This window comes from Miniopterus schreibersii, assembly GCF_964146895.1.
Source record: "Miniopterus schreibersii genome assembly, chromosome: 2".
Taxonomy (NCBI): domain Eukaryota; kingdom Metazoa; phylum Chordata; class Mammalia; order Chiroptera; family Miniopteridae; genus Miniopterus; species Miniopterus schreibersii.
Window position 1 is genome coordinate 141,260,869 of NC_138102.1, and position 27,417 is coordinate 141,288,285.

The 27,417-nt window shown below is 51.9% G+C and overlaps 2 protein-coding genes across 5 annotated transcripts in view; both read right to left on the reverse strand.

Annotated features, from left to right (window-relative positions):
• SMIM41 (small integral membrane protein 41) overlaps positions 1-19,130 on the reverse strand; it is a 45,741-nt gene extending 26,611 nt beyond the window's left edge. The window contains exon 1 of the mRNA XM_081126654.1: positions 18,692-19,130. Coding sequence (XP_080982780.1) covers positions 18,848-19,117 — 270 coding nt within the window. The 5' untranslated portion in view covers positions 19,118-19,130 and the 3' untranslated portion in view covers positions 18,692-18,847. The remainder of the gene's footprint in view (positions 1-18,691) is intronic.
• Positions 19,131-21,418: 2,288 nt separating this feature from the next.
• ATG101 (autophagy related 101) lies at positions 21,419-26,641 on the reverse strand. 4 transcript variants are annotated; one of them, XM_081126610.1, is made up of 4 exons: positions 26,533-26,641; positions 25,869-25,992; positions 23,129-23,455; positions 21,419-22,126 (listed from the first exon to the last, which is right to left on the reverse strand). In XM_081126610.1, exons 3-4 carry the CDS (start codon positions 23,378-23,380, stop codon positions 21,722-21,724), a joined length of 657 nt encoding a protein of 218 aa, XP_080982736.1. In that variant the 5' UTR covers positions 23,381-23,455; positions 25,869-25,992; positions 26,533-26,641; the 3' UTR covers positions 21,419-21,721. The 4 variants fall into 4 exon arrangements, with proteins under 4 accessions (XP_080982736.1, XP_080982734.1, XP_080982735.1 ...); XM_081126608.1 differs by lacking the exon at positions 26,533-26,641 and adding an exon at positions 26,274-26,378; XM_081126609.1 differs by lacking the exon at positions 26,533-26,641 and adding an exon at positions 26,116-26,368.
• Between the last annotated feature and the right edge of the window lie 776 nt (positions 26,642-27,417).

The following is a 27,417-nucleotide window of genomic DNA, read 5'->3' on the forward strand; positions in this document are numbered from 1 at the left end:
TTCAGGCCTCTGGGTGGCAGCCAGGGGCTGGGTGCTTCCCACATATAGCTCTAGTTCTCACAATGGTCTTGTGGCATTGGTGTTGTCCCCATTTTACTGACAAGGACACTGAGGCTACAACAGGGTAGGTCATTGCCCAAGTGGGGAAGTGGGAATTAGACCTCAAAGCCCGCCCTCCAAGAACTGAGAACCTACCCTAGGTAGGGTTGGAGGTGGGGTTCCCCGAGGAAGGGCCAAGGCAGGGCTGTCACCTAAGTCAATTGGGACCCCAGGGCACCTCCACCACAACCCATAAGGCAGGAACCGATGCCCACCCAATCCCACACCCTCCAAGCCATATGCACAAACCCAACACCTACAGTCTAACACACCACACACCCTCATCTCTGCTTCCACTTGGCCTCTCAGTCCACACCCAGACCAGCCAGACAGGCTGGGATGGCGCAGGCCCAGAGAGGCTCCAGAGGCTCCCCACCCCCACTTGGAGCAGGGTGCAGGATTCTGTGGGGAAGGAGCGCCCTCAGCTGACCAATGTGGAACAGGCAGGGCACCAGGACCCAATCCAGGCCCCAGGCCAAAAGAGGAGTTCTGCATGCCCCAGGACCCCTGCCCACTTCCCTATTTCTTGATCTTCTTGAGCACCCATGGCCAAGTTAGAGAGGTGAACCAAGAACAGAGGAGGGGAAAAGGCAGGCCTGGGACCACGTGAGCACAAATGTGGAGGCAGGAGCAGGAGAGAAGAGGCAGATGGTTTCGGCCTTGGACTTGGTGATGGGTTAGGCCAGGGCTGGAAAAGGAATCTGGACTCCCAGATTTCTGGTACCAGGCAGATGGTCAGAACAAGGCTGAGACAGGTGAGACAGGGGCCACAGGTGAGACAGGTCTAGGAAGGCGCTGAAGGACTCATCTTTGACACATTGGCCTTGAGGGATGTGAGCAACATCTGGTGGAGACCGGCAGGAGGTGGACACTCACCTCTAAATGCCTGGAGAGTCTGTGGACATGGCAGGGAAGCAAGGACATCCATTACAGGTCTATTCCCCTCTCTGGCTTCTGACCCCATCCTTAGACAAGTCTCTTCTCAAAATGGGCTAAATGTGGATGATGGGCTTCTAAGGTATCTTCCTGCCCTGTAACTTGTCCCAGCTGGCTGAGGAGCTCCTGCTCTGTGCTGTCCCCTGATGGGACACCTATCCAGTCGTGTAATAAATACTTTCGAGCACCTACTACGTTCTAAACACTGTGGATAACACTGTAGGCAAGCCCCAGACTCCTCCCCTCATGGGGCTTACATTCCAGTTGGGGAAGAGGGAGAGTAAACAAATGCCTATAACCTTGTCAGGACCACTTCATGTGCGTGAAAGCCACGCAGTGGCTGCCCAGGGCCCCGCACTTAGAAGGTCCCCACATCTGGTTCATTGTTCTCTTGTCCCTATCTTAGAATTTTTAATGTTTTAGCACGGTGCCTACCTGTTCATTTTGCATTGAGCCTGAAAATTATGTAGTCAGTCCTAAACATAGTAGGTAGCTGCTGTGGAGAAAAATAAAACAAGGAAGGGGGCTGGGAATGACCAGGAGGAGGGATTAGAAATGTAAATAGGGAGGCCAGGGAAGGTTTCATCAGAAGGTGGTGTTTAGTGAAGACCCTGCCACAGAGTGTCAGGCCCGTGGGGCCAAGGAAAGGGCAAGAGCAGAGGTCCTGAGGTGGGGGCAGAGCCGGTGTGTGCAAGGAAAGGCAGGAGGCCGGTGTCGCTGGAGGGAAGTAACGGAAAGAAGGCTGGTAGGAGGTCAGCCGGGAGGCCCGGGGGGCTGGACCACGTGGGGCCCCACAGGCCATGTCAGGATTTGGCTGACTTTACTGTGAAAGAGACAAGAAGGTACTGAAGACTGACTTAAGGATTTCCCAGGGGCCTTCCTTCTGCCTCATGGAAAAGCCGGCAGGGGTGAGGGCAGAAGCAGCGGACAGGCTCTAAGCTTCCTTGGAATCCCTGTTACATCTCTGTCTTCCCGAGAGACCCGGTGGGCTGGGGCTGGGAGGGGGATGCCCAAGGGTCCGGTTTGGGCAACCAGGTAGGCAGAGGAGCCATTCCACAAACCAAGACAGGGGCCACTAGAAGGGTAGTGTGGGCAGGGTGGAGGGAGACCAGGGCTCCACAGGCTGCAACTTTTCGCCGTAGAATTTGAGCACAGGCCTGGCTTCTGCTCCTTCGTCCTGAGGACAGCCTGTACCCTCTGCCCGGGTGCTGGGAGACTTGTACAGCAATGGGACCTCCCCTCGTGGCTGCCAGTTTTGTTTTCTTCCCAATTAAGGGGCCCTAGTCTTCCATTTTATCATTGAGGACAGCCTGCTTCTTTCTAGAAAGAATGTGGAAGGCAGCATGTATCAAAGGTTAATGGTAAGACCAGCACAAAACTCAAATGGTAGGCCCACAGCCTGGCTGGCGTGGCTTAGTGGCTGAGTGTCAACCTGTGAACCAGGAGGTCACGGTTGGATTCCTGGTCAGGGCACATGCCCGGGGTTTTGGGCTCAATCCCCAGTGGGGGGCATGCAGGAGACAGCCCATCAATGACTCTCTCTCATCATTAATGTTTCTATCTCTCTCTCCTTCTCTCTTCCTCCCTCTGAAATCAATAAAAGCATATTTTAAAAATAAAAAATAAAAAAATAAAATGCAAGGCCCGCAGGGAGCAGAGATTGTCCAGGCTGACCAAGTGGCAGCAGATGTTGTGATTAAGCCTTAAGGCAGCTGGGGCGGAAGAGGAAATCTGATCTGTTACTATCTGCAGGAAGCAGATTATTTTCTCTGTGGGGACAAAGTTTCCCCTGATAATAAATTCTAATGAAAATTGCTCACATGGGCCTTTATATAAGGAACGAAAGAAAAGTGTATTTCATGTGACTGTTGACCAACAATGCCAAGGGCACCATGCCAAGCAACACTCAGGGAAGGAGGGTCCTCCAGGAGAGAGGCCAACATGGTCCAAGGACAGACTCTCCAGAGGCAGGACAGTCTGGTCAGGACCAGAACTCGGACACTCACGCCTGGCTGAACAGCCTGGCCCCCAAAACCATGCCCTCCACATGCTCCACCAGCTTTGGGTTGTGAGGAGCTGGCTGCTCCCTGAGGGCAGGGTCCAGTCCTGTGTCTGTGAGTGGTTCCTAGCTCAGAACCCTCAACTACAAGCTGGTTGGAAAGGTGGGCAGATGGGTGGTCCCTGAGTCCCCTTGCCTAGTGTGGCAGACACTTCCTTCATCCCCTGTCTCTGCCGTCCCTGCCTGTAGAAGTAACAGAGCCCAAACTTGCAGTTGGGCACAGGATATGATTGGAGGTCAAGAGTTCAGCTGCCACGTTGGGACCACCCTCTCCCTGCCTGTCCCCTCCAGCTGGCTGGAACCCAGAAGTGGCAGTGTCACTCCATTTAGATCACGCTGGCCCATCACCCTGTGGAGCAACAAGACAGAGAAGCCAGAGACTCAATTCCTCAGGGCTGCCACTCCAGCCTGGAATGCTCCTGCCAGGATGGACGGGAGAGAAAACTGAGGTTCCATCTTCTTTAAGCCACTGTTACTTTGCGTCTCCAATGCAGTAGGTGAATCGATAGCCCAACTAATATCCCAATGAACCCGGGAAGTGCACTAAAGGGCCATTGCCCATCATCCTGGGCACTGAGTTCAACCACATGTCTTCCCCGGAGCTATTCCATTATCAATGCCTCCAAGTAGAAGGGTGGCTGTTTCCACTGGGCGGTCACTGTGCCTGAGGCTTTTCACAGAGACCTCACCCTCACAGCAGCCCTGCAAGGGACTTCACACTACCTTGTTTTACAGGTGGGGAAAATGAGGCTCAGAGACATGACCAAAGCTCTGAAACGCTCAGAGGCAGGATTAGTGGAGCCAGTCTCAAAATTCAGGTCTGCCTGCTCAGTCTTTGCTCCCCTGACAGAAATGAGAATTGTTGTTCACTTACTCAACGAAATTCAGACCAAATTATTCTCATAGCAGGAGAGGCCTATGCTTGGGGAAAATGTGGTGGAAAACCTGCCCCAGGTTGAACTCAGACTCCCTAAGGACTGGGTGATGGGTTGTGACCGTCAGTCGGCAGGCCTCACAAAGTGCGCCTGGGCTTTGTGACTCTAATGAGGCCTTGTTCCCCAGGACAGCCCAGGGAGTGCAGGAGTGGGCAGGGCCCACAAAGGGCCTTTGCATGTGCAGTGGCCCCAGGCTGCAGTTACTACTGCAGTGTTTCAAACTATCCTCAGCTTAGTGGCATACATAGTATCTGTTTTATTATGTTCCCAGAGTCTATGGGTCAGGGGTTTAGGACAGGATGTGTGTCGGGAATGGAGCCTAGAGCCTCAGTTGGGAAGGCTCCAATGGCCAGGGATGACTAGGACATCTGGGGCTAGAATCGTCACTCACAAATCTGGACTAGGTGATTCAGAAAAGCCGGCCTCAGCTGGGAACCTACAAGGACCTCTTCTTGTGTCTTCTCATAGCATGACATCTAGGTCCCAGAGGAGGAAGTGCCCAGAGAGGGACATTAGAAGAGAAGAATTCCCAGAGACCAAAGCCAATGCAGGGTTTTTGTGACCTAAATATAGAAGGCACATGGCTTTGTGTCCACTGCATTCTATTGGTAGAGCAGTCACAGCCCACCCACTTTCGAGAGGAGGGGACATAAACCCCATTTCAATGGAAGGAATGTCAAAGACTTTGGGACCATACTTAAAATTGCCACATCCCATAACACCATAAGTGACACCCTCAGTCTGCTCACCTATATGATTTCAGGGTGTTCCAATGTCAAAAAATAATCCCCTTTCCACAGCTAATGCCTGGAATTCTCAAGGAGAGCTTTCGTATTTGATCTAGAACTGACTTTTATTTTAAAACAGGTCCCCCAACCTCAACTGCCCTTGGGATGTGCTGTAGGCCTCAGTGGGCTATCCAGATCTTTCCAGAGAGCAGCTGTGGCTAAGAGAGGAGGAGGGAGTACCTGGGCCATTGTGTTTTACCAAAGGTCCATCCTGACTGGGTGCCTGGGAAGGGGGAGGGAAAGAGAGAAGGGGGTCTAAGGTCCGGGGGTAAAGGGCCAGTGTTGCCCTTAAGTCAGAGGCTGGTCTCCCCGCAAGCTTTTGCTTCACCCCATCTGCACTCTCCCTGCCCACATCCCACTGGCTTCTGAAAAACAGGACCCCCATCCAGCCTTGTACCTCTGGGATTCCTCCCCACCTCCCAGCCATCAGGGCCACCTCTTTTTTAGAGCAAAGGGCCCCAAAGATCTGTTTTAGGAGCAGATACAACATTCTGTTTTCATCTATTTAAACCAGCCATCTCTGTGTGCCCACTGCACCAACAGGGCAGGAAACAAGCCAATCTAGGTTTTAAAAAAAGATATTCAACACAAGGAATTAGGTGCTTATAAAATCATGATTGGAGGTGGCAGGTGGCCACTTGAGAGGCAGGAAGCAGGAAGCTTCCAATGGAACTGTTGAGGCCAAGGACACACCAACATACCACCACATGGCCATCCATGGATCAAGAACCTCTGTTGCTGATGCTGCCATCAACACAACTACTATCCGTCACCCAGGATGATCATGACCAGACCCCAGGACACAGACGCCAAACACCACAATCACCTTCCATAATCTTGCTGGTCAGCAGAAATAGCAGCAGGAAGACAAACCCTGCCACACCTTCATCTTCCAAATCCTGCACAACAGCCTCTCTTTGAGGGCACCTAATGCACTATAGCTGCAAGGGAGTCTGAGTAGTGTAGTATCTGGCATTCTGGCCTCCAAAAAACAGAAAGCACATCAAAGGAGAAGGGAATGAATGACAAGGCAGGAGTTCACTGTCCCCTTCTCTCAGGGGTGGAGGCAGCAGAACTTCCTATTCTTTAAGTAAATCAGAAATTGGGCCTCTTATCCCAGCATGTCCCCTGGTTTATTTTCCCTACCATTGTTTTGCCACCTCTAGAGCCATTGATCACCCCATGGACCTCATGGCCTCAGTAGGCTGACATCCTCTGGAAAGTGGAAGATAGGGCAACACTGGTTCCCTTTGCCACCACGTCCCTTAAATTTCCCCCAAAGACAATTTTACTCCACATGCAAATTTATTCACTGAACTATTTGCATAAAAGGGAATTACCTCTTCTGAAAGAAAACAGTTAAAGTCCCAAATTATTTGGACTTTCCCTTGCATTTCACTAAGGAATGTACCTAAAGATTTGGGTCTTTCCAGGGAAGGGACTCTCCCAGACGAGCTCCCCCACTCCTAGCTGCTCTCCTGCCTTCACACTGCAACCATACCCCCAGCATTTCCTTCCCTCTCCCTCAGACATCTGCCCCTTTCTCAGGAAAGTATCTTGCTCCCAGCATCATTCCCCCTTCGCCTTCCTTCATAGCAGCCTCAGGTGTGAGCCTTGCAGCCCTAAATACCATCCCAGGTTTCAGTGGGGTGGGTTAGGAGGCAATGCCTTGCTGGGAGTAGGTGGGGTGCAGTTCCACAGTGACAATTATGAGAATCCCCCCATTCAATTCCTTTTCAGGATTCCCCCAAGAGAGAGCTAGATACCCACCAGTTTCTTCTTGGGTGACTCCAGCCTAGATCAATGCCTAGAGCATCTCCCAGGACAAGAAGTTCAGACAAATGAATTTGGGGAAGAGCATTTCCACATTTGCAAGGTGCTTCTCCTACTCCACAAGTCATTGGGTCCCCATTATTTCATTACTTCCTGGTCCCCCAGGACCTTGTGCAATCAGGAGAGAAGGACTCTGGACTGGAATACCTTCTTTGACTCAGAGTGTCCCTGTGAAGATATAAGGGGTCTTTCAACTCCCTTAGCACACTTTCAGGGTGCCTTGGGAGCTTGTTCAAGGGAGTTTAACACGAGACAGATGGCTCTCCTTCGCTCCCACCCGTTGCACAAGTAAGAGTGTGCAGGTGGGGGGACAGCATGTAAGAGAGGGGCTCTGATCAGCTCCCCTGGCACAACCTCCCCAGACTTCTGCATTAAGTAGCTGTGGACAGATGCTGTCCTTCCCTGAGGCTGGGGAGGGAAAGAATGGGGTGCCCCTCCCATTTTTACCCACACCTGACTGGGAGGGTGCTGCTGCCCTCTGGCTAACCACTGAGGGGAAAGCTGGCATGCGCAGGTGGCTCTCAGATGCCTCCCTGGCAATCATTCCCCCTGTTCTTAGTAACACTCCTAATTTTATTTTATGTCTACATATCTCCCCAAGCAACCCATATGCTTTCTAGGGAACTGGCTCCTCCATGGGTTTTAGGGTAGGCATACAAGACCATGCCCAGGCCTATGCCCTGCCAGTTTCACAGTCAGGGTGGGAATATGACCATCTGAGCCAAGGAAAGTTTTGCTGTGGGCTTCTTGGGAAGTCCCTTCCTCATGCTCCTAGAAGAGCTTCCCAAAACTGCCATCCTCCCAGAACTTGGACTAGGAAGCCACAGCCCTGGACAGAGCTGCTGTACCCCTTTGGGCCACATGGGGGTGCCAGTCTCAGGCAGATGCTGTACCACGCCTCGGCTGATAGAGACCAGACTCCCCAGGCCTTTACCTGCTGAGCCCAAGTGAAACTAGCCCTGACATATATCCTTCCTCTGCACTGGCCAGTTGCTTGAGCTGATAAACCCCAGTTACCGCCTAACCCAGTTTGAGTGAGAAGTGTCCTTGCAAATGAAAGCCTCCTGCTAACTCCTGGTGCTTCTCAAGATTGTGTTCTCCAGTCTCTCCCCACCCATCCCCACCTCTGGAGCAACCTACTGGGCTAGGCCTGGGCAATGCAGATGGATCTCACAGAGAGAGACAGACAAATTATCAACAGAGTGTTAAGCACTACAGTAAGACAGTGCCAATGGTACTGTGTGTGTGATGCAGGCAGGTGTGTGGGCCTGCAGTGGGGAGCTACAAAACCCCAAACAAGAGCAGTGTTTGCACTGAGCCTGGGGTTGTGCAGGTAAACAACAGGCTCCAGGCTGCAGGAGCAGGGGTGCCCAGGCATGAAGGCAGGAGAGAATCAACACAGACAGGGAGCTGGGATGGCTGGAATGGGGCGTACATGTGGGGACAAATAAGAGGTGCAGCTGAACAGATGTGTCCAGGTGGGGTGGAGGCGTAAAATAAGTTAAGGAGTCTGGACTTTATCCAGAAGGAAATGAACAACCAGGGAGGTTTTAAATATTAACATAATCACAGAGCAACGCTGGATAGTAGAATTTTCTGCAGTAAAGGAAATGTTCTAAATCTGCACTGTCCAGTATGGAAGCCATGAGCCAATGTGGCCATTGAGCACTTGAAATGTGGCTACTAAGACTGAAGAACTGAATTTTTCAATTTTATTTAATTTTAATTAATTTAAATAGCCACAGTGGTTAGTGACTACAATATTGGACAGCACCGCTCTAGAGGAAGGACTGGAAGGGAGAAGATTTGGAGGCAGGACTCCAGTTAGGAGGCTGTGGAAATTGTCCAGGAAAGAGAGGATAAGGGCCTGAAGACAGTGGCAAGGAAATGGAGAGCAGGGCATGGATTCTGGAGACTTAATAACTAGAACCAGGACATAGTCATTTGATGACCTGAATGTGGGGAGGAAAGGAAGGAGAGCCTAGCAGGACCCCCAGAGTGCCCTGGGTGACTGGATGTTTGCTGTGTCATCACTGAGAACAGGAGCCCAGGATGAACAGGCATGGAAGAGATAGATGTCAAGTTCAATTTTGCACAGGTGGAAGCTGAGATGCTTTGGGACATCCAGGTGGAGGCATCTGGTAGTCAGTTCTGTATGTGGCTCTGGTGCTCAGGAGAGAAAGCTGGAGACAGAGATTTTTGATCACCAGTAGTCACAAACTGGCAGCCCATGGGTTACTTCTTCCAAAAGGGTTATTTACTCTGTCTGTGTGTGTGTGTTAATCTTTGCAGATATTTTTTCCATTGATTTTTTTTTTAATATATCTTTATTGATTTCAGAGAGAGGAAGGGAGAGGGAGACAGAGAGACGCATCGATTGGTTGCCTCCCACACGAGCCCCGACTGCAACCCAGGTACATGCATTTGACCGGAATTGAACCCTCGATCCTTCGGGCTGACGCTCTAACCATTGAACATGCCGGCGAGGGCAGGGTTACTTACTTTTTAATAAGAAAATAGTTCCGTAAAGAATCTGTTCATTTCCATTATTTTAGCCCAACAACAGAGCCCACATGACAGTCTCCAACCATAATCACAGTGGCCAGAGTTACGACTCAGAAATTAAAGTTCAGAATGTATAACATGATAAAACACACCAAGGTAAACTCAGATTAGTCTAGTAAAACATTGCCAGCCTCTTGGCTGTGCAGCCAATTTCCCTGCAGAGCCGGTGTGTCAGGTCTTTAGGCTCCCTTGGCTTGGCCCCCAGTCCCTGCCCCCCAGCCAAGAGCCCAGGCCACTGAGCCCAGTTCATCTTAGTCAATAAGGGTGCTGGGGGCTGCTCTAGGGATCGGTCAAACCAGAGCAAACAAAAGAGCTCTTGGAGGAACAGGCTTTCTCTGCAACAGCCATGCTAAAGAGAACTCAGCCAAGAGCTACTGCGCCACAAGAACCACAGACAGACTACCAGTGGGCTTTGGGTAAAATAATTGTGGCAAAATTGAAATTCTGGGATCACATTTGCATCCTGTATAAAATTCATGAACATATTTGGCCATTGCTCCCTGTAGAGGCTTGTTTCACATAAGGAATAGTCCTGAAATGTGTTTTTTAAAACACTCTTTAGGGGGATAAATGAATTTAAATTTAGTAATGTGGCATTATAATCCTTGGAAATAAAATTAATGTTATACTGCAGTCCTGACAAAGTAAGGAAAATGCACTGTCTGAAGTGGCATGATCTCATTTTTCCCAAAATTTTTTTCAAAATTTTTCTTCTCTTCCGAAGGGAAGATTTTAAACGACATTTCCTGAAGTATATTTATTAGAATGTTGGTCCCATGAGATATTCCTTAAAAAAAAAAAAAAAAAAAGCCGAGGAGAGGAGGAGGAAGGGAAAAGAATTATTTGGTCAAATCTGCTTGGAAGCCCTCTATGCCTCTCCTAGATTCATCATAATATTGGCATAGCAATGCCTCTTAAAAGAACTGGAATAAAGAAGCCTGTGTAACTTTGCTTAACACAATAATCCCCAAATTTATTAGGCCGCAGAGTCTTTTTCCGTAAAGTTCCTTGAGGCTGAAGGAACCTGAGAACCTCTTGAAGAAACACTGCCTCCGCCCCTGGGGAGGGAGGTGGGACGTCTCTGCTTCCTGCCAAGTGGTTTTGAAATATGCACCATTTCTCCCAAACGACGAAGGAGAAAATATTATTTCTACTCTTAATTCATTTCGCCTACAGTTCCTAGAACATTTGGTATCTGATAAAGACATTTTAAATAAAAATATACATTCAAAATTGGGCACCAACAGGCAGCGAGCGCACTGTCGTGGTTGCCGGCCACCTGTGCGTTGGAAGCGCTGGTTCTGAACCACTGTTTCTGTAACCTCTGGATCACCTTCCCAGGTGTAGAGCGAGCTGCTCAAATCCCCAGCCAATCACACGGGTCTGTCCCTCTCCACCCAGCTCCCACACTGGGGAAAAATGTACTGACCTTTTTTTGCAAACCCATGAAGAGTGGTGTCTAAAGAACTGACAGCACTAAAAGCATTTTGGAGTTATTTGATTTCCTCACAAAACTTCATTGTTGCTAAATCCAAAAACTGAGCATGACAATATCTGGAAATCTACCAACTTTCCACTTAAATGTTGCTGCCATTTCTCTAAAGCTTCTGTTTACACCAGAAGCAGAGCCTATGATCTACTCCAACATGCCTCGGTTAGGTTTTAGCACATTTCTAGGAATTAACACAGTTGTCACTAGTGAAAACAAAGGGGTTACGATGCATTTATAGTTCTTCCCTCTTCCCCACCCTGTGATCAGAAAAGTTTAAAGGACAGTGTTATGCATTCAAAAATATATTTCCTGACGGTCCTCTATGTGCGGTGAACAAAACAACCAAGATCCCTATCTTAATGGAGCTGGCATTTGAGCAGATGGCCCGGGCAGAGAAGCTGCCAGCTAATATGGTGGCTCTTATCATGAAAACCAGTCTAAAAAGGAGGCAAATCTACCTGAAGCTGAGTTGTTATTTTGCAAGGAAGGGGTTCAGTCACAAAAAGAGAAGGGTTCACATGGGCTGTCCACCGTGAGTGAAGAGCAGCTGTCATGGGGTGAAGGCGTCTAGGCTGAGAGGTGAGGGTGGCGGCCAGGGAGACGGAGCAAAGCTCCAAGAGGTGGTATGGACCAAATTTGGTGATGGACTGGCTGTGGAGGGGAAGGAGAAAGGGGAATCAAGGACAGCTGCAAGGGAGGAGGAGGCACCACGCACTGAGCCAGAAGATGGCAAGAGCAAAGATCACGCGCTTGGAACAAGGCGCCCTCGCCATGAGCTTCCGTGCTCTGGCCCAGCCACCCTCCCTCTCGCCCATTAAGCTCCTGCCACACCAGCCTCCCTCCCATCCCTCAGAGGTGCCAATCTTATGCCCAAGGCAGGACCTTTTCACCCCCTGTCCCTCTGGCAGGAACCCTACGTCCCAGCCCTTTGCCTGGCTGGAGCCTCCTCATGGGTCAGGTATGGACTCAAATGCCACCTCCTGGGAGAGGTTATCCCTGACCACCTCCACCTGAAGCCTCCCCACAGGTCTCCATCCCATTGCCCTGTGTTATTTTCTTCACAGCACAATCACTGTGCGCAATTACCTCCTGTAGCTGTTCACACATCCATCAAATGCCCCTTCCCTGCCTCTCTTACCCTGTACTCTGCAGCGCCTAGAACAGTGGCTGCCCAGAGTAGCTGCCTAGTGAATCACTGTAGAAGGGACAGAGGCGTCAATGGGCGCTCAGGAGCCAGGTTAGGCTGAGCTGCTGATTTCAGAGCAGCCGCATGCAGGTGGCCATTTCAGTTCCTGGGGAGCAGGGAGCACCCAGGGCAAGAATGTGGTGTGAGTGTCCAGGAGGGCAGCTAAGTGCTGCAAAGCGGCTTCAGAGCAACCACCGGGCCGGTGACCTTGACCCGCCCGTGTAGACAGAAGCCAGGCTGGAGAGGAGTGAGCAGGAGGCAAGCACGTGGGGTGGCGAGCATGGGGAACTCTTTGGACAAGTTTGGCTGCAAAGACAAGACACAGGGTAGTAAGCGGAGAAGCACTGGGTGAGAGGAAGGCTATTTTAAGGTGGAAGAAACCTGAGTGTGTTTCGAAGTTGGAGCCAGCAGAGAAGGAGCCATTTAAGAAGCATTAAGGAAACTGGGGTGAAGAAGGACAATCGGCACCCAGGAGGGGGGTGTAAGGTGGACCAAGCATCCTTCCTGAGGGCAGGTGCTCCAGAGGAGGTGTGCTTGCAGGTCTGGGACGGAAGCAGAGGGAGTCTCATGTCCTGGGGCCCCTCTTGTACAAGAAGTAGGAAGTAAGGGCACCTGTGCAGAGCCCCGGAGAGAAGGCAGGGGAGGGATCAAGAGTGGGGATGATTCGCAGTAATTCAGCATCACAGAGCAATGGCTGGAGGGGTGGGGGACAGGCCTGGCAAGGGTCCAGCAGGGCCTGGTGGCCATTCCTGGTGCCATCAGTCCACCCAGGGCTGGGATGTTCTTTGAGGGCACTCAGCAGCCCAGGTGCAAGTTCAAAGAACAGAGAGTCACAGCCCTCCAGGGCTGTTTCTCCCAGGAGGTCTCCACGGGAGTGCAGTCAGAGCAGTGAAAGCGGCAGGAGGGGACAGAGCAATGCACCAGAATCTAAGCTGGAGGGGAAGGAAGCAAGGGCAGAGTCGCAGCCCTGAGGGACAGGGAAGGAGAGGAAATGGGGATGTGGTCACAGGACTATCATGAGAATGTCTGAATGAGCAGGTTGAAAGAAGAGAAAGTCTGCCCATAAAGCCCAGCTTCTGAAACAGGTTTAGAGACAGAGGAGACAGAAATCCCTGGGTGGGGAAGGTGGCTGCAGTCTCAGGCTCTCCAACAGGATACAGCACTCACAAGAGTCACTGCTTCTTGGAAGAGAAACACAGTAGCCTTGTAGAATGAGGTGTGCTGGCCAGTGTGTGTGTGTGTTTGTGTGTGTGTGGTTTTGTTGTTGTACTTTGCCTAGGTGAGACGTGTACATAGTAAAGCATTCACACAGTCCAAAGGCGTGTACTATAACAATAAACCCCCTCTTCTCACTACAATGAGCTTGCTGGCCCAGAGGGAACCACGCTCCCACCTCCCTCTGGATGGGGCTCCTGTATCCTGTGGCTGAGGGCAGTGGCGGAGGCAGCCCAGGTGGGCTGTGGGGGCTGTGAAGAGGCCTTCCCCACCTGCCCCTCCATCCTAGGTCTCCAACAGCATTTCCCTTCGTAACACACCAGAACAGCTGAGGGCACTGACACTCCTGGCCTCACCCTCAGTCCCCAAATCCTTCCTTGCCTGATTCCACTTCCCTCCACCTCCCTAGTACACCTCCGCCACCTCCTTGCCAGCTCCTCTTCTGCTTTGCCTTTAAGCGGTGGCCCCAGTTCGGCCTCCTCCCTTCTGACCCCATGAACCCCACCTCAACCTGATCCATTTCCACAGCTTCATTTTCCATCTCTAGCATCATCACAGCCCTACACACTAATTGTCATCCTGACAGCTCCCCCTTTATGCCCCTGACATGCCTCAAACTCAACACACCGGAACTGGACCCATCAGCCACCCCTTGGCCCCCCACCTGCAGCAGCCCAGTTGGTTTATGGCCACCCTGCATCTGCTCACTCCAGGACTGAAACAGGCCTCAATTTGGTGAGAAGACATTCCCGTCCTTTGGGCTCTGGGTAGAACAGTGACCCTGGCCTAGAGCATTCTGTACATACAGCTCAGTGCTCCAGGGTTAGCACAGAGTCAAACAGGCCCAGTCACAGCTGAGCCTGGGGTTCGGCCTGAGTGGACTCAGAGATGAACCCCCTCCTTGCTGATAGATTTGAACTTGAGGGGCCATAAAGCCAACTTCCTGCCCCACATGGGACTCACAGCAGGTACATTCCATATGTGTGAATCGCATTTCACCCCAACCAAAACTGGCTGGGCCTTGCTTTTCCCCACTCTAAGAGGAGTGAGTGGAGCCATGGCGGGGGTAGCACCTTGCTCAGGCCGCATAGCTAGTGAATGTGGTGCCAGCGTTCAGACCCAGCAGTGTGATTCCAAGCCCTTGCTCTGACCACAAGACAGTCCACAGGAGGCTGAGGGAAGCGAGCAGACCAAGGCACGGAAGGCAGCCAGGCCCTGCCCTCATCATCAGAGGCCTGACTTGTGGCAGGCCTGAGGACTACCCCTGGGCTTTTCAGCTACATGGGCCAGTAAATTCCCTTCTGCTCAAGCCTCACATCATATGGGTTTCATATAGTCAGACCAAAAAGGTCCTAACTGATAACACATTACCTCAGTGGGTGGCAGGCATCACCACTCCCTCCGTTATTCAGGCTAGGAGCTAGGGCACTGTCCTCCCTCCTCCCACTCACTCATCCCTCACATCCAACTAGAGACCAAAGCCTGCAACCCAAATATTGCTTGGACCTGTCCCCTTCTTTTCCACCCTAGTCCAGGCCACCACTGTGTTTGCCAGTTTTTGACCACAGCCTCCTTGCTATCTCTACCTGCAGCCTGCTCCCACCCACAACTGAACCCTAATTCCCTGGGATCCAGATCTTATTGTGGTCCCATCTGGAGACCTCACTGCTCCCCAGGATAAATTCCACCCCTCTCCAGGCTGCCACCTCTCTGCTCTCACCTTCCTTCACACCCCACTCTAACCACCCTGCTTCTAGGGCACTCGGCCCACACCCCTCTGCATCTCTGCCCAGAATGTTCTTCTTCCCCTTCTTCGCCCCATGAAAATCCATTCAGTACACATCCTCCTCTCTAAGCCGGTCTCCCTATGCTCTGGGATCTGTCGACACCAGCACTTATCATCAATGTTAACTTTAGTTTTGCGAGCAATGCTCTTTAACAGACTGTGAGCCCCTCGAGCATGGACGCTCTGTCTCATTCACCTCCACACCCCCAGTTCCCAGAGTCATCACTCAGTAAATACTAATGGAAAAGGTAAATAAATGAAGCAGTCCCAAAACAGGGTGGGTGACTCTCCACATCTTCTCTGAGGATGGTCAGGTTCGGAGAAAATAATATTACATGATAAATTGCCTATTTGAAAGCCTTTTGTCTCCAGACAAGGACATTACCTATTTGATCCTCACAAGGGCATTGTTGCCTTCATTTTATAAATAAAGACACTGAGGTTCAGGAAGGCTTACAACCTAGAATTCACTGAGCACGGTCACAAAATCTGCTCTCATTTTGAGGCACTAGCTGGGGTGGACTCTGACCAAACCCCTATATACCTGGTAGAATGAATCAGAGTTCTTGCTCACACTGGCCACAGGGGGGCAGTGGAGTGTTGGGTGAGAGTCACTGTAGGCCTCACCTACACCCTTAGGAAGATTTGGACTTGAGACTGGAAAAGCCACCACTGGGGAGAGACCTGGGGAGAGGCCTGGCTGTGCTACTTCAGATCTGCCAGAAACAGTTCAAATTGTAAGGGGCAGTAGGAGTAAGGGGAGTAGGAGTAACACTGATGTCAAGAGTCAGGAGCTGAAAACACAGACTATATACCAAAAACTTCTATTGCCAGTATGTCTAATAACAAGCCACAGGGACTGATGGGTCATTGCTGGGGCACCCAAGAGTTCCAAATGGGTGACACTAACCACAGCTCTTAGCAAGGACAGGTCACTGGCCTGTCAGATTATGGCCACCCTACCAGAGACAGGACATGTTCATGTTCTCAGAGGCCCAGCAGGCAAGGGCACAGCCAGCATCTGCTGCAGAGCACCCAGGGTGTGTGACCACTTCAGTGCCCAGGACATGAGCAGTCAGCAGGGTCTTTCCTTCCTGAAGTGCCGGCCTTGCAGCCCCATACTCAGGACTACTTCAGGAGGCTGAGTGGAGCCAGCTGAGCGCACAGATATTTGGTGGAGGTCTCACCACAATCAGGTTTCTCTATGGATCAAACGCAGCACAGTTCCAGCAGGCTGGAGGGAGCACTATCTGGAGAACAGACCAGCACGGCTCAGGAATCTGTACGAGACAGCCACCCTCATCTTTGCTGGAAAGGGAGCTGTGCTCTGTGTAAGCCAAGGAATGAACTGGATAAACCCCAACAGCCTTTTCCAGCTCAGGGTGAAACTCAGGGACTGGATGAAAGTTAAGGCAAGATCTCCACCCATTTGTTGCCCAGTCTTTCCCCCAAGGCAGCGCAGGCTGACAGAGCTTGCCAGGGATCCAGATGCCCAGCCTCATTCTGTGGCACTCAGAACTACACCACTCCCCCGCCTCACTCCTAGCTGTGGCCTGAGAGATGGGGTGACAGCAGCACCCATTTCCCAATTTTCTAAATTCTTTTCCTTCCCACTCAGTCTGACAGCCTTGACCAGGGTCAGGGTTCCATAGCAAACATCTCAGTATCTTCTCCCAGGAACATTGAGGTCCCCAGCTCATGACACCCTGGCTCTCCAAGCCCTGAGCTGAAGGGACAACAAAGGCAGAAAGTTGGATGAAGAAAGACTTTACCTCCCCCCCCCCTTCCTCCCCTCAGCCCTGCCTGGGTGTCAGCAGACACGATCCTGCTGGAACATAGCCCTACCTGCTATGGAATCTCTGTATGCCCCTAAAACCACCCAGACTTGAACCCAAAGGCCAATCCAGTCATAACCCTTACTTCTGATCCCTCTGCTCTGACCACTGGGATTTTTTTCATAGATGTGTATTCCAGCTGACTCGCTGAGCCCACCCCCACCCTCAGGTTCACACTAGGAAAGCTGAGCCCAGCTGGGGAGCTGCTGCAGCATCTGGAAGGCTGTCGCCAGCAGTGAAAAGGTATCTAACAAGGCCACTGGGAAAGTAAGGACAGGAGGGAGGCATAACATGGGGGCTTGGGGTCCCAGTCTCTGGGGGGTGAGGGAGAGAGGCCGTATTTTGCATCAGCATCCCAAAGAGTAGTAGGAAATGGGGGGACAGGGACAGAGCAAGAGGGGTAACCCAAGGATGTGCTTCTCACTGGGATGCTGCTCCTACCCAAGAGCTCAGAATCAGGAGCCCCAGGATCCCGTTCCAGTACTGTCATATCACTTTCTTCTCTACGCTTCCCCATTTGTAAAATGAAGGGGTTGCAATGCACATGGAGACTCCTCCACCCAGCTGGGGAAGCAGAGAGCACAGGGAGAAAGGGAGTAAAAGCAGCAGAAGGTATCAGGCTTCACCCAGGGTGGACGAACCTGGATACAATAGAGGGAGCTCCCCTGCCCCCCGACACAGCAAAGGGAAGTGGCGTGTGTCCCCAGGGTCCAGCTTGCTTCCCATGTGCCAGGAACAAACACACACACCCCTCATTGCCCCAGCCAGTCCTTGCTCCAAAGAGGTGAGGGTGGCATCCTGAGGTGAGATGTCAGCTCAGCAAGGCCAGAGTGGCCGGGCCGCTGGGATTAGCACCAAATCCTGGGCTGCTCTGCATATCATCAGCTTCACAGCTGCTTAGCAGCACCCTGTCCACACTGTCCCCTTGTACCTCCCCACATGTACTAACTTCCTTCTCAGAGGGAAGCTGGGACCCTACCTCTGCAAGCAGGGAGGGGCTCTAGAGTGGGGCAGCAAGAGAGGTAAAGGCAACCCCAACGCACAGCCTCACCCACAGAAACCTGCCAGGAGCCCCCAGGTACAAGGCTGAACAGAGGGACAGTAAAGTCTTTTCTGCCCAACCCCTATGGTTCTGCCCAAGGTGGCCTTGGCCTGGAATCACCGTCTTTAGGCCACCCAGGCCCTTCCCTCCAGATGGTTCCTGTCCTTAGAGAGCCAGAGGCTGAGAGCCAGATGGAGCCCCCACAGCTGGGAATTGTCAGCCCCAGCTTCCTGGAGAAAGTGCTCCTGAGCCCCCCCCCCCCCCCAGTAGTTAGCAACCTTGCCATCTACCACCCCACAAACAAACCACAAAGCTCCTTGCTCTGGGACACCTCTGTCCACCCCCAACCTGAGCAGGGGCTGGGGGAGCTCCCCTTCCCCCTGCACACCTCCCAATCTTCCAGGATCATCCAGGCCCCAGGCTCTGCCCTCCCATCCCTGCCTCAAGAGAGAGGTCACAGTGAGAAATCTTACTCAGTTTACTCAAGCCCCTCTAGAGACAGGCAGAATTCTAGGAGCCGAGAACGCAGAAGCCCAAGGCCTAGGTTGTCTGAGTTTCTGTCAGTCTCTCCTCCACCTCCCAGTGGAATGGGCAGTGCTGGGGCACTGCAGAGTTGGGGCTGGAGCAAAGCGGATGTGGGGAAGAAAGCCTCCAAAGTACACTGTGACCCCTCCAAACTACCTTCTCTTCCATCCGCCCTACCTCCCCCTCTCCCAGTTACAGTGACCGCCAGTTCAAGAAAAAAGACCTGGGTGGGGGCACTACTGCAGGAGAGATGATGGGGGAGGGGAAGGAGCAGCCCCTTCCCTCAAATCCTGACACATGGGGTGGGGAGGGGGGCAGCTACAGGACCTATCTTGGGGACTTCCAGAGGTGCTAAGGAGCTGATGTGACTGTCCGTCCTCTGCCCCCTCGCTCACCTGTGCAGCCCGCCAGGCTCCAGGAAGGAGCCTAAGCCTCAGCTCTGCAGCAGCCCTCACCTCCTGGTGGCACCAGCACCACAGCAGCTCCCTCTCAGTTGTGCACGCAGTTCAAAGGCTGCCTGGACATTGCAACTCCCGAGTACAGCCGGGTGCCTAGGAGTCCTCGCTGCCAGGCTCTGCCTCAGGGGATGCTTGTCGCTCGTGGGCCAACAGAGCAGTCAGACCCTGGGCACGGAGGAGGAGGCCGCCTCCCAGGAACAGGACCCCGCAGAGTACGAGCAGTGACAGCACACCCAGCACAGCTGCCTGCACAGGGAACGGCCCTTCAGGGAGCTCCGGCTGCACCCCAGACTGGTTGCAGCAGCTCAGCCAGGCGGTTCTGGCCACGGAGCCCACTGTGGAGCCCGCCTGAGAAGCATTCATGCTTCGGCGCCAGCTGCCCAGATGTGCGCAGGACCCTCAGATGTGCGAGAGCCGGGACTGGCAGGCTGACCATGACTGCATCTGGGAGGGACCTAAGGGGCGGATCCCAGTAGCCCTAAGCCCCCACCCCTTGCGCAGAGTGCTCTGGCGCTTCCTAGACAAAGGGCTCCTGCAGTGTGGACTATGGCCCAGCTTCAAGGCCTGGAGCATATCTTCTTGTCCCCAAGGCCCACACACATAGACATGAGAATCTGGCCTATGCACCCAACAAGCAAAATCCAGGAATCCTGTCCCCAAGGCTCTCCCTCCCCCTTGGCAAAGGAAAAGCTCTTCCAGAGCCCATCCCAGGTGCTGGCTGGGGTGCTGCCAGCTGAGCAGGAAACCAGCAGGGGCCATCCCTATTTCTGGGTTTTCTGCCCCTGGGCCAAAGCTCAGTACAGCTGGATGGCCCAGGTGGCCACTGGAACAGGAGATAAATGAGTGGCCTCTAAGACCTGAGAGATGCCAATTCTTCCTCCCCTTTGGGAGCCTCCTAGGGCTTGACAAGCAGGTCAGTGCCTCCTTGGCCCCACGAAGGGAGGGAGCACACGGGGACTTTAAGGCATACCCCCATTCCTTTGTTCAGGCCCCAGAGGGCAGAAAGAGTTACAGACCAATGGGAAAGCAGATTTTAGTCACCAAAGCTTGGGCTCTGACCTTGAGTAAATCAGTCCCCTACCTCGGGGAAATCACAATGCCAAGAGGGATGGAGATGTTACTGTCCTGTCCACCAATGGGAGCTTGCTGCCAGCTGGGTATCTCACAGCCAAGCTAGCGTGGGAGAGGAGCAGAGTCTGGCTGCAGAAAAGGAGAAAGTCTGGAGAAGCTGGGATAGAGGGAAGACCCTCCTGCACAGGTCTCCTGAGAAACCCTGTAGCAACCTTGAGCTCTTTAAAACAAAGGTCACTGCTAGTAAACACCTGTGTCATCCAACCCTTCAGAAGAGATTAACTGATGGCCAGCTAGGAGGAAAAGGTCCCCCAGACTACAGCAGGCCAAGTAGGGATCACACACCATTAAGGACTTGCTGGGAATGGACCTGCCCCATCTCCAAACCCCCAAGTTCTCCAATTCCCCAGAGATCAAGCATAGGACATCAAAAACCTGGCATGAAATATCACGTAGCCAAAAACAGTTTGGAATGAGAAAAATGTGCAAACACTTCCTGGCAATCCTGGCTACTACCTACCTGCTCCAGAACCAGGGGCAAGACCCTCCCCCACCCCAACCATTTCTCCCTTGACACCGCTCCCTACACACAGTTCATTTGGTCTGTTAAAACTGGCCCAGATGTAACAAAAAATCATTGTAAAATATGAAACCAATAAAAAGCACACAATGGAGTTCACTGACTTTGAATGTGCTTGTGTTGAAATGAATGCGAGTTACCGAAGCAATGTCCTAACTACAAGCCAGGGCCAGCCCAACCTGGAAGAAGTGTCACCAGACACCAATCTCAAGCTGGCCCATCTCTCTCCAGAGATAAACCCCAAATCAAATGAGCTCTCTGGTATATGTTGGGCCTGTGTGCTCTATGAAGATATTCTTCGGAGCCATCATAAAGCAAGAACACATAAAGGCCAGGAATGTTACAGCTTCCTTAGGAAGGGAGAAGAAACAGCACTGTCATATCTAAAAGCAATAGAGCCTCCTGGCTGGGTAGCTCACTTGGTTAAAGCATCGTCCTGACACAAGGTTTAGAGTTCAATCCCTGGTCAGGGCACATAAAGGATCAACCAATGAATGCATAAATAAGTGAACAACAAATTGATGTCTCTCTCTCTCACTCTCTCCCTCTCCCTTCCTCTCGCTCTAAAATCAATCAATAAATAATTTTTTTTTAAAATAAATAAAAGCAATAGATCCTGACCTGGGTCCTCATTCAAAGGACTAACCAGGTCACACCTGGGTGGATAACATTATGTGAATGTCCAACAAAGTACAAAATAGGTGGGCAAACAGGGCAGTTAGACCCTGAGCATGGAGGAAGAGGAGGCTGCCTCCCAGGAACAGGACCCTGCAGAGTACAAGCAGTGACAGCACATCCAGCACAGCTGCCTGCACTGTGAGCGGGCCTACAGGGAGCTCCAGCTGTACCCCAGACTGGTTAGAGCAGGAGCTCAGTCAGGCTTTAATCTATCTGTAATCCTAACCCATTCCCCTCATCTTGGAATAATACCCTCAACACACACCTGTGTCCCTGCAAGTCTGCCAGAAAGTGTTAATGTTTCAGGGCCGAACACAAGGCAAGGGAGAGATGGCTCAGCCCAAATTCATATTTTCAACTTTATTCATCATCCTAGTGATGGTGTTTCTGTACAGTGGAGAAGGAAGCGGGACCCACCAGTGGGGTGGTGAGATAGTATTGGCCTGACTGGACTGTCAGTGAAGGTTACGAGGCTAACCAGAGACTGGCAACCACAAATCAAGAAAGCCAGGGGATGGCCCTTCCAAGTCCTATCAAGGACCCAGAAAAGGCTCCAGAGCCCCAAGGGCCTAACAGTACAATCCCCAGAAGCCAAGGTGTGCAACCCATCAAGGAGCACCCAAGGCACCCAGCACAGCTTAGAGAGCAAGGGTGTCTTTGATGAGCCTGCGCATGGTGGTGGTGACTGAGGTGCCCAGGGCATCAGTGATTTGGAAGGAGATCTTGTAGAGGTAGGGCTGCACGTCCCGCAAGCCTGTGTCAAACACGTTGTCCACCTCTGACTGCGTGGGCATCTTGGGCAAGTACTCGTGCCGATTCATCACCTCCACGATGTTGATTATCTTTTCGCAGAGCTTCTCACCCACCTTCTCCCGGCAGATCTGCCGCTCCTGCTCCGTGGCCAGGGCTACCACATGCACCTTGACTGTCCACACTTCCCAGGGGATGCACTCGTCTGAGAAAGGCCAGCGAGACTTCTTCTTCTGGTAGAACTCCAAAGACATCTGCCCCAGTCCATCGCCACCTGAGTTGCGCAGTGCATCCTGGGGAAGAAGAGGTAGCAGATGGACAGGCTAAGACAGGAGTTCTCATCCTGTGAGCACCTGCTTCCCATGCCCCAAGGAGTTATGCTGTCCTAGCTGTATTAGTCCTTTAGGAAGGGCAGAGAATGAGAAACAGAGGAGGTAAAGGATTTGGGTGATGTGACAGCAAACTGCCTGCTTAAAATTGAGTGGTTCAAGCAAAACAACAAAATCTGTCTCCTTGCCCAACTCCCCCAGCTTTGTTCAGAACTGATGTTTTTTAAGCACTTATTCTGGGCCAGGCACTTTACATACACAATCCCACTCACTCCTCTCAACAACTCTGGGAGGCAGAAATATTGAGGCAAAATGAAGCTCAGAGTCAAGCTGTCTTGCCAAAAGTCATGGGCCAGTGAATGGCTGTGCCAGGGTTTGAATCCAGAGGCTAACCAGAGACTGGCAACCACAAATCAAGAAAGCCAGGGAATGGCCGTTCCAAGTCCTATCAAGGACTATTTATCCTATTTGTCTGATTTCAAAATCCTTTCTTTTCACCTTTACATGAAGGGCATTCCTGCTCCTTCCACAGCCCCACTCCTTTGGCCCCCATCCTTCAAAATGTACTCCAACATCTCCTATTCTCCAGGTAAATCCCATTTGCCTTGTCCGCTGCCAATTAAGCATAACCCTTCCACTTTGTTCCCTCAATGACAAACTAAACTTACAGTCTCTAAAGAAAAACTGTTGGGACTATAAAGCCCAATGATCCTTGATTAGAAAGAAGGAAGCCAAGGAACAGAAGAGGGAAGGGAGAGAAAGGATAGATCAGAGATGGCTGCTTCTCCCTCTTCTCATCTGAGAAGCAAATGGGATCATCTGGTCCAATAATTCTGCCCACATTCCCCCCACCTCACACTCCTCCGCCTAGGGCAGCCAGAACCCTTTCCACCTCAGTTATGTAGAACCAACCCAGAGAGTAAGGATGCTTCCCTCAAGTCCTAACAGGACTGTGCCACACCCTACCTTGAATTCGCCAACAACCTTGCGCAGGGCACGGTCCAGCTCCTCAGAGGAGACACGCACATAGGTGAAATCGATGAAGTCACAGTCCACATCCTGGGTGCCCACGGTGCCGATGGAATAGGTGCCCTCCTTCTTGTAGTGAAACTTGCCCGTGCTGCGGTGAAGGAGCACCGTGTGCAGCACAGCCAACATGGCCTCCTCCACCTGCCGCCCCTCCACCGACACCTCCAGCACCTCTGAGCGACAGTTCATCCTGCAGCCCGTGGCCCACAACAGGGTGGGGACAGGAGTAAAGTCAGGGGAGCTTCACCCCACCCAGGGGCTGCCCTGCAAGAGCCAGGTTAGAATGCTGACACCTTCTGAATGACCCGCATGTTACCTGTTCACTGCCTTCTAGGCCAGCCCAGCCCCTGCCCCCATAGCCTTTCTCTGCATTTCGGCAGCACCTACTCTCAGAGAACCTTAGACTACTGGGGGTCAGAAAAGGGGAGAGCTTTAAAGTTACCAGGCCAAGCAAGCTGCCAAGGTTTGAATTCCATTATGGTATTCAGTGTGAGTTACAACACATGCTCACTGTGCAACACCTGTCAGGCACTGGCCATTAAAGGCAAACACGGCCCCTGCCCTTGAGAAGCTGCCAAGATGGAGGCGAGACAGGCAGGCAAATGTTACCAGCGGCGAGACTACAAGGTGGGAGTAGGAAAAGGAAGTCTGACTTCCGGGGACCTTGAATGACCAGGTTAAGGATTTAGACCCTGTCCTGAGGGCAGAGAAGAGTCGATGCCTCACTGTGTCAAGACCAAATCTGTGCATTAGAAAGTAAACTCTGGCTCTTCACTATTTGGGGCCACAAAATGCTCTGAGAAGTCGATTGCAGCTAAGAAGACTCGGCTTTAAAACCTGACTGACCATGTACATACACACCAAATCTCGCTTATTTCCAGGACCATCCCAGACTCGAGGGTAAAAATTTGCCAATTTAAAGCAGAAAGGCTGGGAAAGAAGCCCAGTTAGAGGCCACTACAGTGGTGGCAGTTACAGAGGCAGCAAACTGGATGTGGGGGGAATGAAGTGCAGAGTGTGGGAGTTTCTGTGTCCAGCAGTCTTGGGTTTGAATTCCAGCTCTCCCATATATTGCTGTGACCTTAAGCAAATCACGCAACCTCTCTGAGTCTGTTTTCCTATCTGCAAATTTGGATTGTTGTGAAGATTAAGTAAAACAACACATGTAAAACATAGTAAACAGTGGTTAAGAACAGTGACTCTGAAGCCAGACAGCCTGAGTTGGAACCCCAGCTCTGCCAATTGCTCACTGTGTGGTCTGGGGCAAGCTGCTTAACTCCTATGTGCCTTAGTTTCTCCAATCTATAAAAAGGGGATTTTATCAACAGCTACCTTAAAAGGGTTGTCTAGGGGATTAGATGAGTTAGCATCTCTAAAGCGCTTAACGCAGAACCTGGCAAGCAGTAAACATGCAGTACATATTAACTGCTATAGTTACTATATTGTAATTACTGCAAGATGACGCAAGGCAACGCGACTACACTGCTGGAGGGAGTGGAAAGAAAAGAACAGACTTGAGAACCAAAACTTAGTAAGCAACTGAATGTGAGCCCAGAGGGAGAGTAGAAGTCAAGTTTCTTAGCTGAGAGTGTTCAGCTCACAAACCTCTGGACAGGAATCTCAGTACCGCCCACACCAGATCGCTCCATCTTTAGACAGTTCTACTGAAAGAATCTCTCTACTGCTTCAAACCATTAGTCTGTTTTGATATAAGGAGCCACACAGAATAAATCTCACCCTTTCCCACAAACGAGCCTTTCATATATTTAGAGGCAACCCTCTTCCATCACCCCGACCCCTTCTACAGGTTAAAGATCTCCATTCCCCCATAAACACGCCAGCTCAACATCATACCTTATCTCCTCAGGGTCCTGACAGCTCTTTTCTAAGTTCATTTCAGTTTGTCTCTAGCCCCTTAAACTCAGTGCTCACCACCGAGCACACAGGGCAGAACCAGAAATCAAACTGGCTCTGCTTCTCACTTGGCAACCAGCCGAGCCCACCTGTACCAGCAGTCATCTTTTCACAGGTGTATCCTATGCTGTCTCTCCCACTAGGCAGGCAGTTCCTTAAAGGCAGGGGCTGTTCTATTCATCATCAGAAACTCAGTACCTGGAACCTGGTACGAAGTTACTGTTCAATTCATCCTGACCCAGGAATTCCTGGACCTTCCAAGAGTTGCTGGATTGGTTTCTCCTGCACTCTTAGATCAAGGATGAGCAGGGCTTTCTTGTTCATTTCTGCCCTCTAGTTTAGCTCCACCCAGCAGTTTCCCATCTAGAGACTCCCAGCTCTGATCCAGCTCCCTTTTCTTCCACAACTTCTCCCTCTGGAGTCCCCCCACGAACCTTCGAAGAGGCCATACATCTCTTCACTTTTGTCCCAAGCCCAGGCTCTTCCCTCATTCTCAGCGCTATTCTAGATTCCACTTCTCCAGGGAATCAGTACTGACCAACTCCAGCCTCCTTCCCACAGCGGACACCTTTGGTCTGTGATGAGCTTGTCTGTCCCCTCAACCTCACCTCTGCCTCTGGTGAGCAGAAAGTTCTCCAAAACTGGGCCTTGGGAGTCTCGTCACTCTTGTCCCCCCAAGGCCCAGGTATGCAGACCACAGGGGCAGTGACTGACCGATGTCTTCTCAAAGCCAGGCAGGCGCTCAGAGCACCCCCACACTCACCTTCTGCGTACAGGCTGAAGCGGGATCTCTCAGGTTCGGATCATCCCTTCCTCCTCCTCCTCCTCCTCACGCCGGGCACGATCTCCGCAGGTCCGCCCTCCGCGCGTACGATCGAGCACAAGGACTAAGAGAAAAACCAGAAAGCATTCGGCTAGGCATCAAGAGACTCAAGCGGGACTCAGGACAAACTTCCGGCCTGGGTCCCGTTTTTCCCGCCACGCCCCCAGAACCTCCACTGTTCGGGTACCAGGGGTGGGAGCGGAATCCGCAGAGATCTCGGGGGCGACGTCCCGCACCCCACCTAGCTGAGCTCGGGAGTTCGAGGCGCGCCCTCCCTCCTGCCGGCCCACGGAACGCCCGCGCTTGCCCAGGAGAAGGGGGCAGGTGGTTAGAACGGGGCCCTACCTCCCCGAACCCGCGCTCAGGACCCGCCGCCACGCAACCGCGCTACCCGCGGCGCCGGACCACCACCGCTGGAGGCGACGCCGGCCCGGAAACCCGTGCCCCGCCCCCGCGAGCCAGACAGACCCACCTGCCCCAGGGGCCACGGGCCGGGGCGAGCACGGCCGGCCGAGCCTTGACAGAAGTGCAGCGGCCCAGGCCGTTTCACATTCATGCGAGGGGACAAATAAAGTCGTATATGCTTTCTGTATTTGTATGTTACCTTGTTCTTGGTTATTTTTCTGACTTTAAGATTTGATGGTGAGAGCTCTCCCCCTCATTTGGACGATTCCATTCACTCCCACCACCGAGAATGTTGTTGTGTTTCGGCTGGAACAACTCACTTCCGCCATAGAGACGAAAGGGAAGGAGAGGCCCATGAGCTCTGTGCTGCCTCTCTAGGCTGGGAGGAGTCCTTTGCGGCGAGCCAGCCCCTAGGGCGGAGACGTGGTCCCTAACTCCGGCCTCAGAGGCCAGGAAGGGGCACCGATCCCCCAAGATGAGGGGCATGCTGCTTGGAGAGGTGTCCTGGAGATGAGCCCAGGCGGCTGCATTAGGCTGAGTGGGTGGCAAAACTTTAGCGTTTCCAGTACTTAATAGACAGGATCCCTGGCCGCATAAAGAGGCTGGAGAAAAGGACTTAACCTTACTCTGTGTTACCATGATACAGAAGCACTACTTGGTGTTTTACCTTAACCGATCTGGTGACAGTCCTTGTAAGGCCGGTAATTCTGCCATTGCCTCTGTGTGTGCCTCTTGACGTCACTCATCCTTTCTGATTTCCTCCTCTATGTTGGGAGCTGCTGTGAGGATTACAAGAGATAGTTCATATGAAAAACCTTTGTGTACTGTAAAGTGTTATATGAATATGAGTGCATTTATAAATGCTATGTAACTTCCTGTGAGCATGTTTGGTTCTCCAAGTAGATTGTACGTCCAGGGCAGACAGGGGTTTCTCAGTTGCTCTGTTAATGCCCACAGAACCTGGCATGCCCCCAACCCCAACAGCAGGCACTCCTGAGTTGTTTACTTGGGGATTAAGATGCTCATTTTCCTAACATGCACTTTCTTTTCCAAAATAATAATATATAACATTTATTGAATGAAT

What these genes read in the sequence shown, in the direction of transcription:
- ATG101 (XM_081126610.1), bottom strand. Translation starts at nt 23,380, where the DNA reads ATGAACTGTCGCTCAGAGGTGCTGGAGGTGTCGGTGGAGGGGCGGCAG. An exon ending in AGGTTGTTGGCGAATTCAAG is followed by an intron (nt 22,127 to 23,128) that starts GTAGGGTGTGGC and finishes CTTCTTCCCCAG; the next exon opens with GATGCACTGCGCAACTCAGG.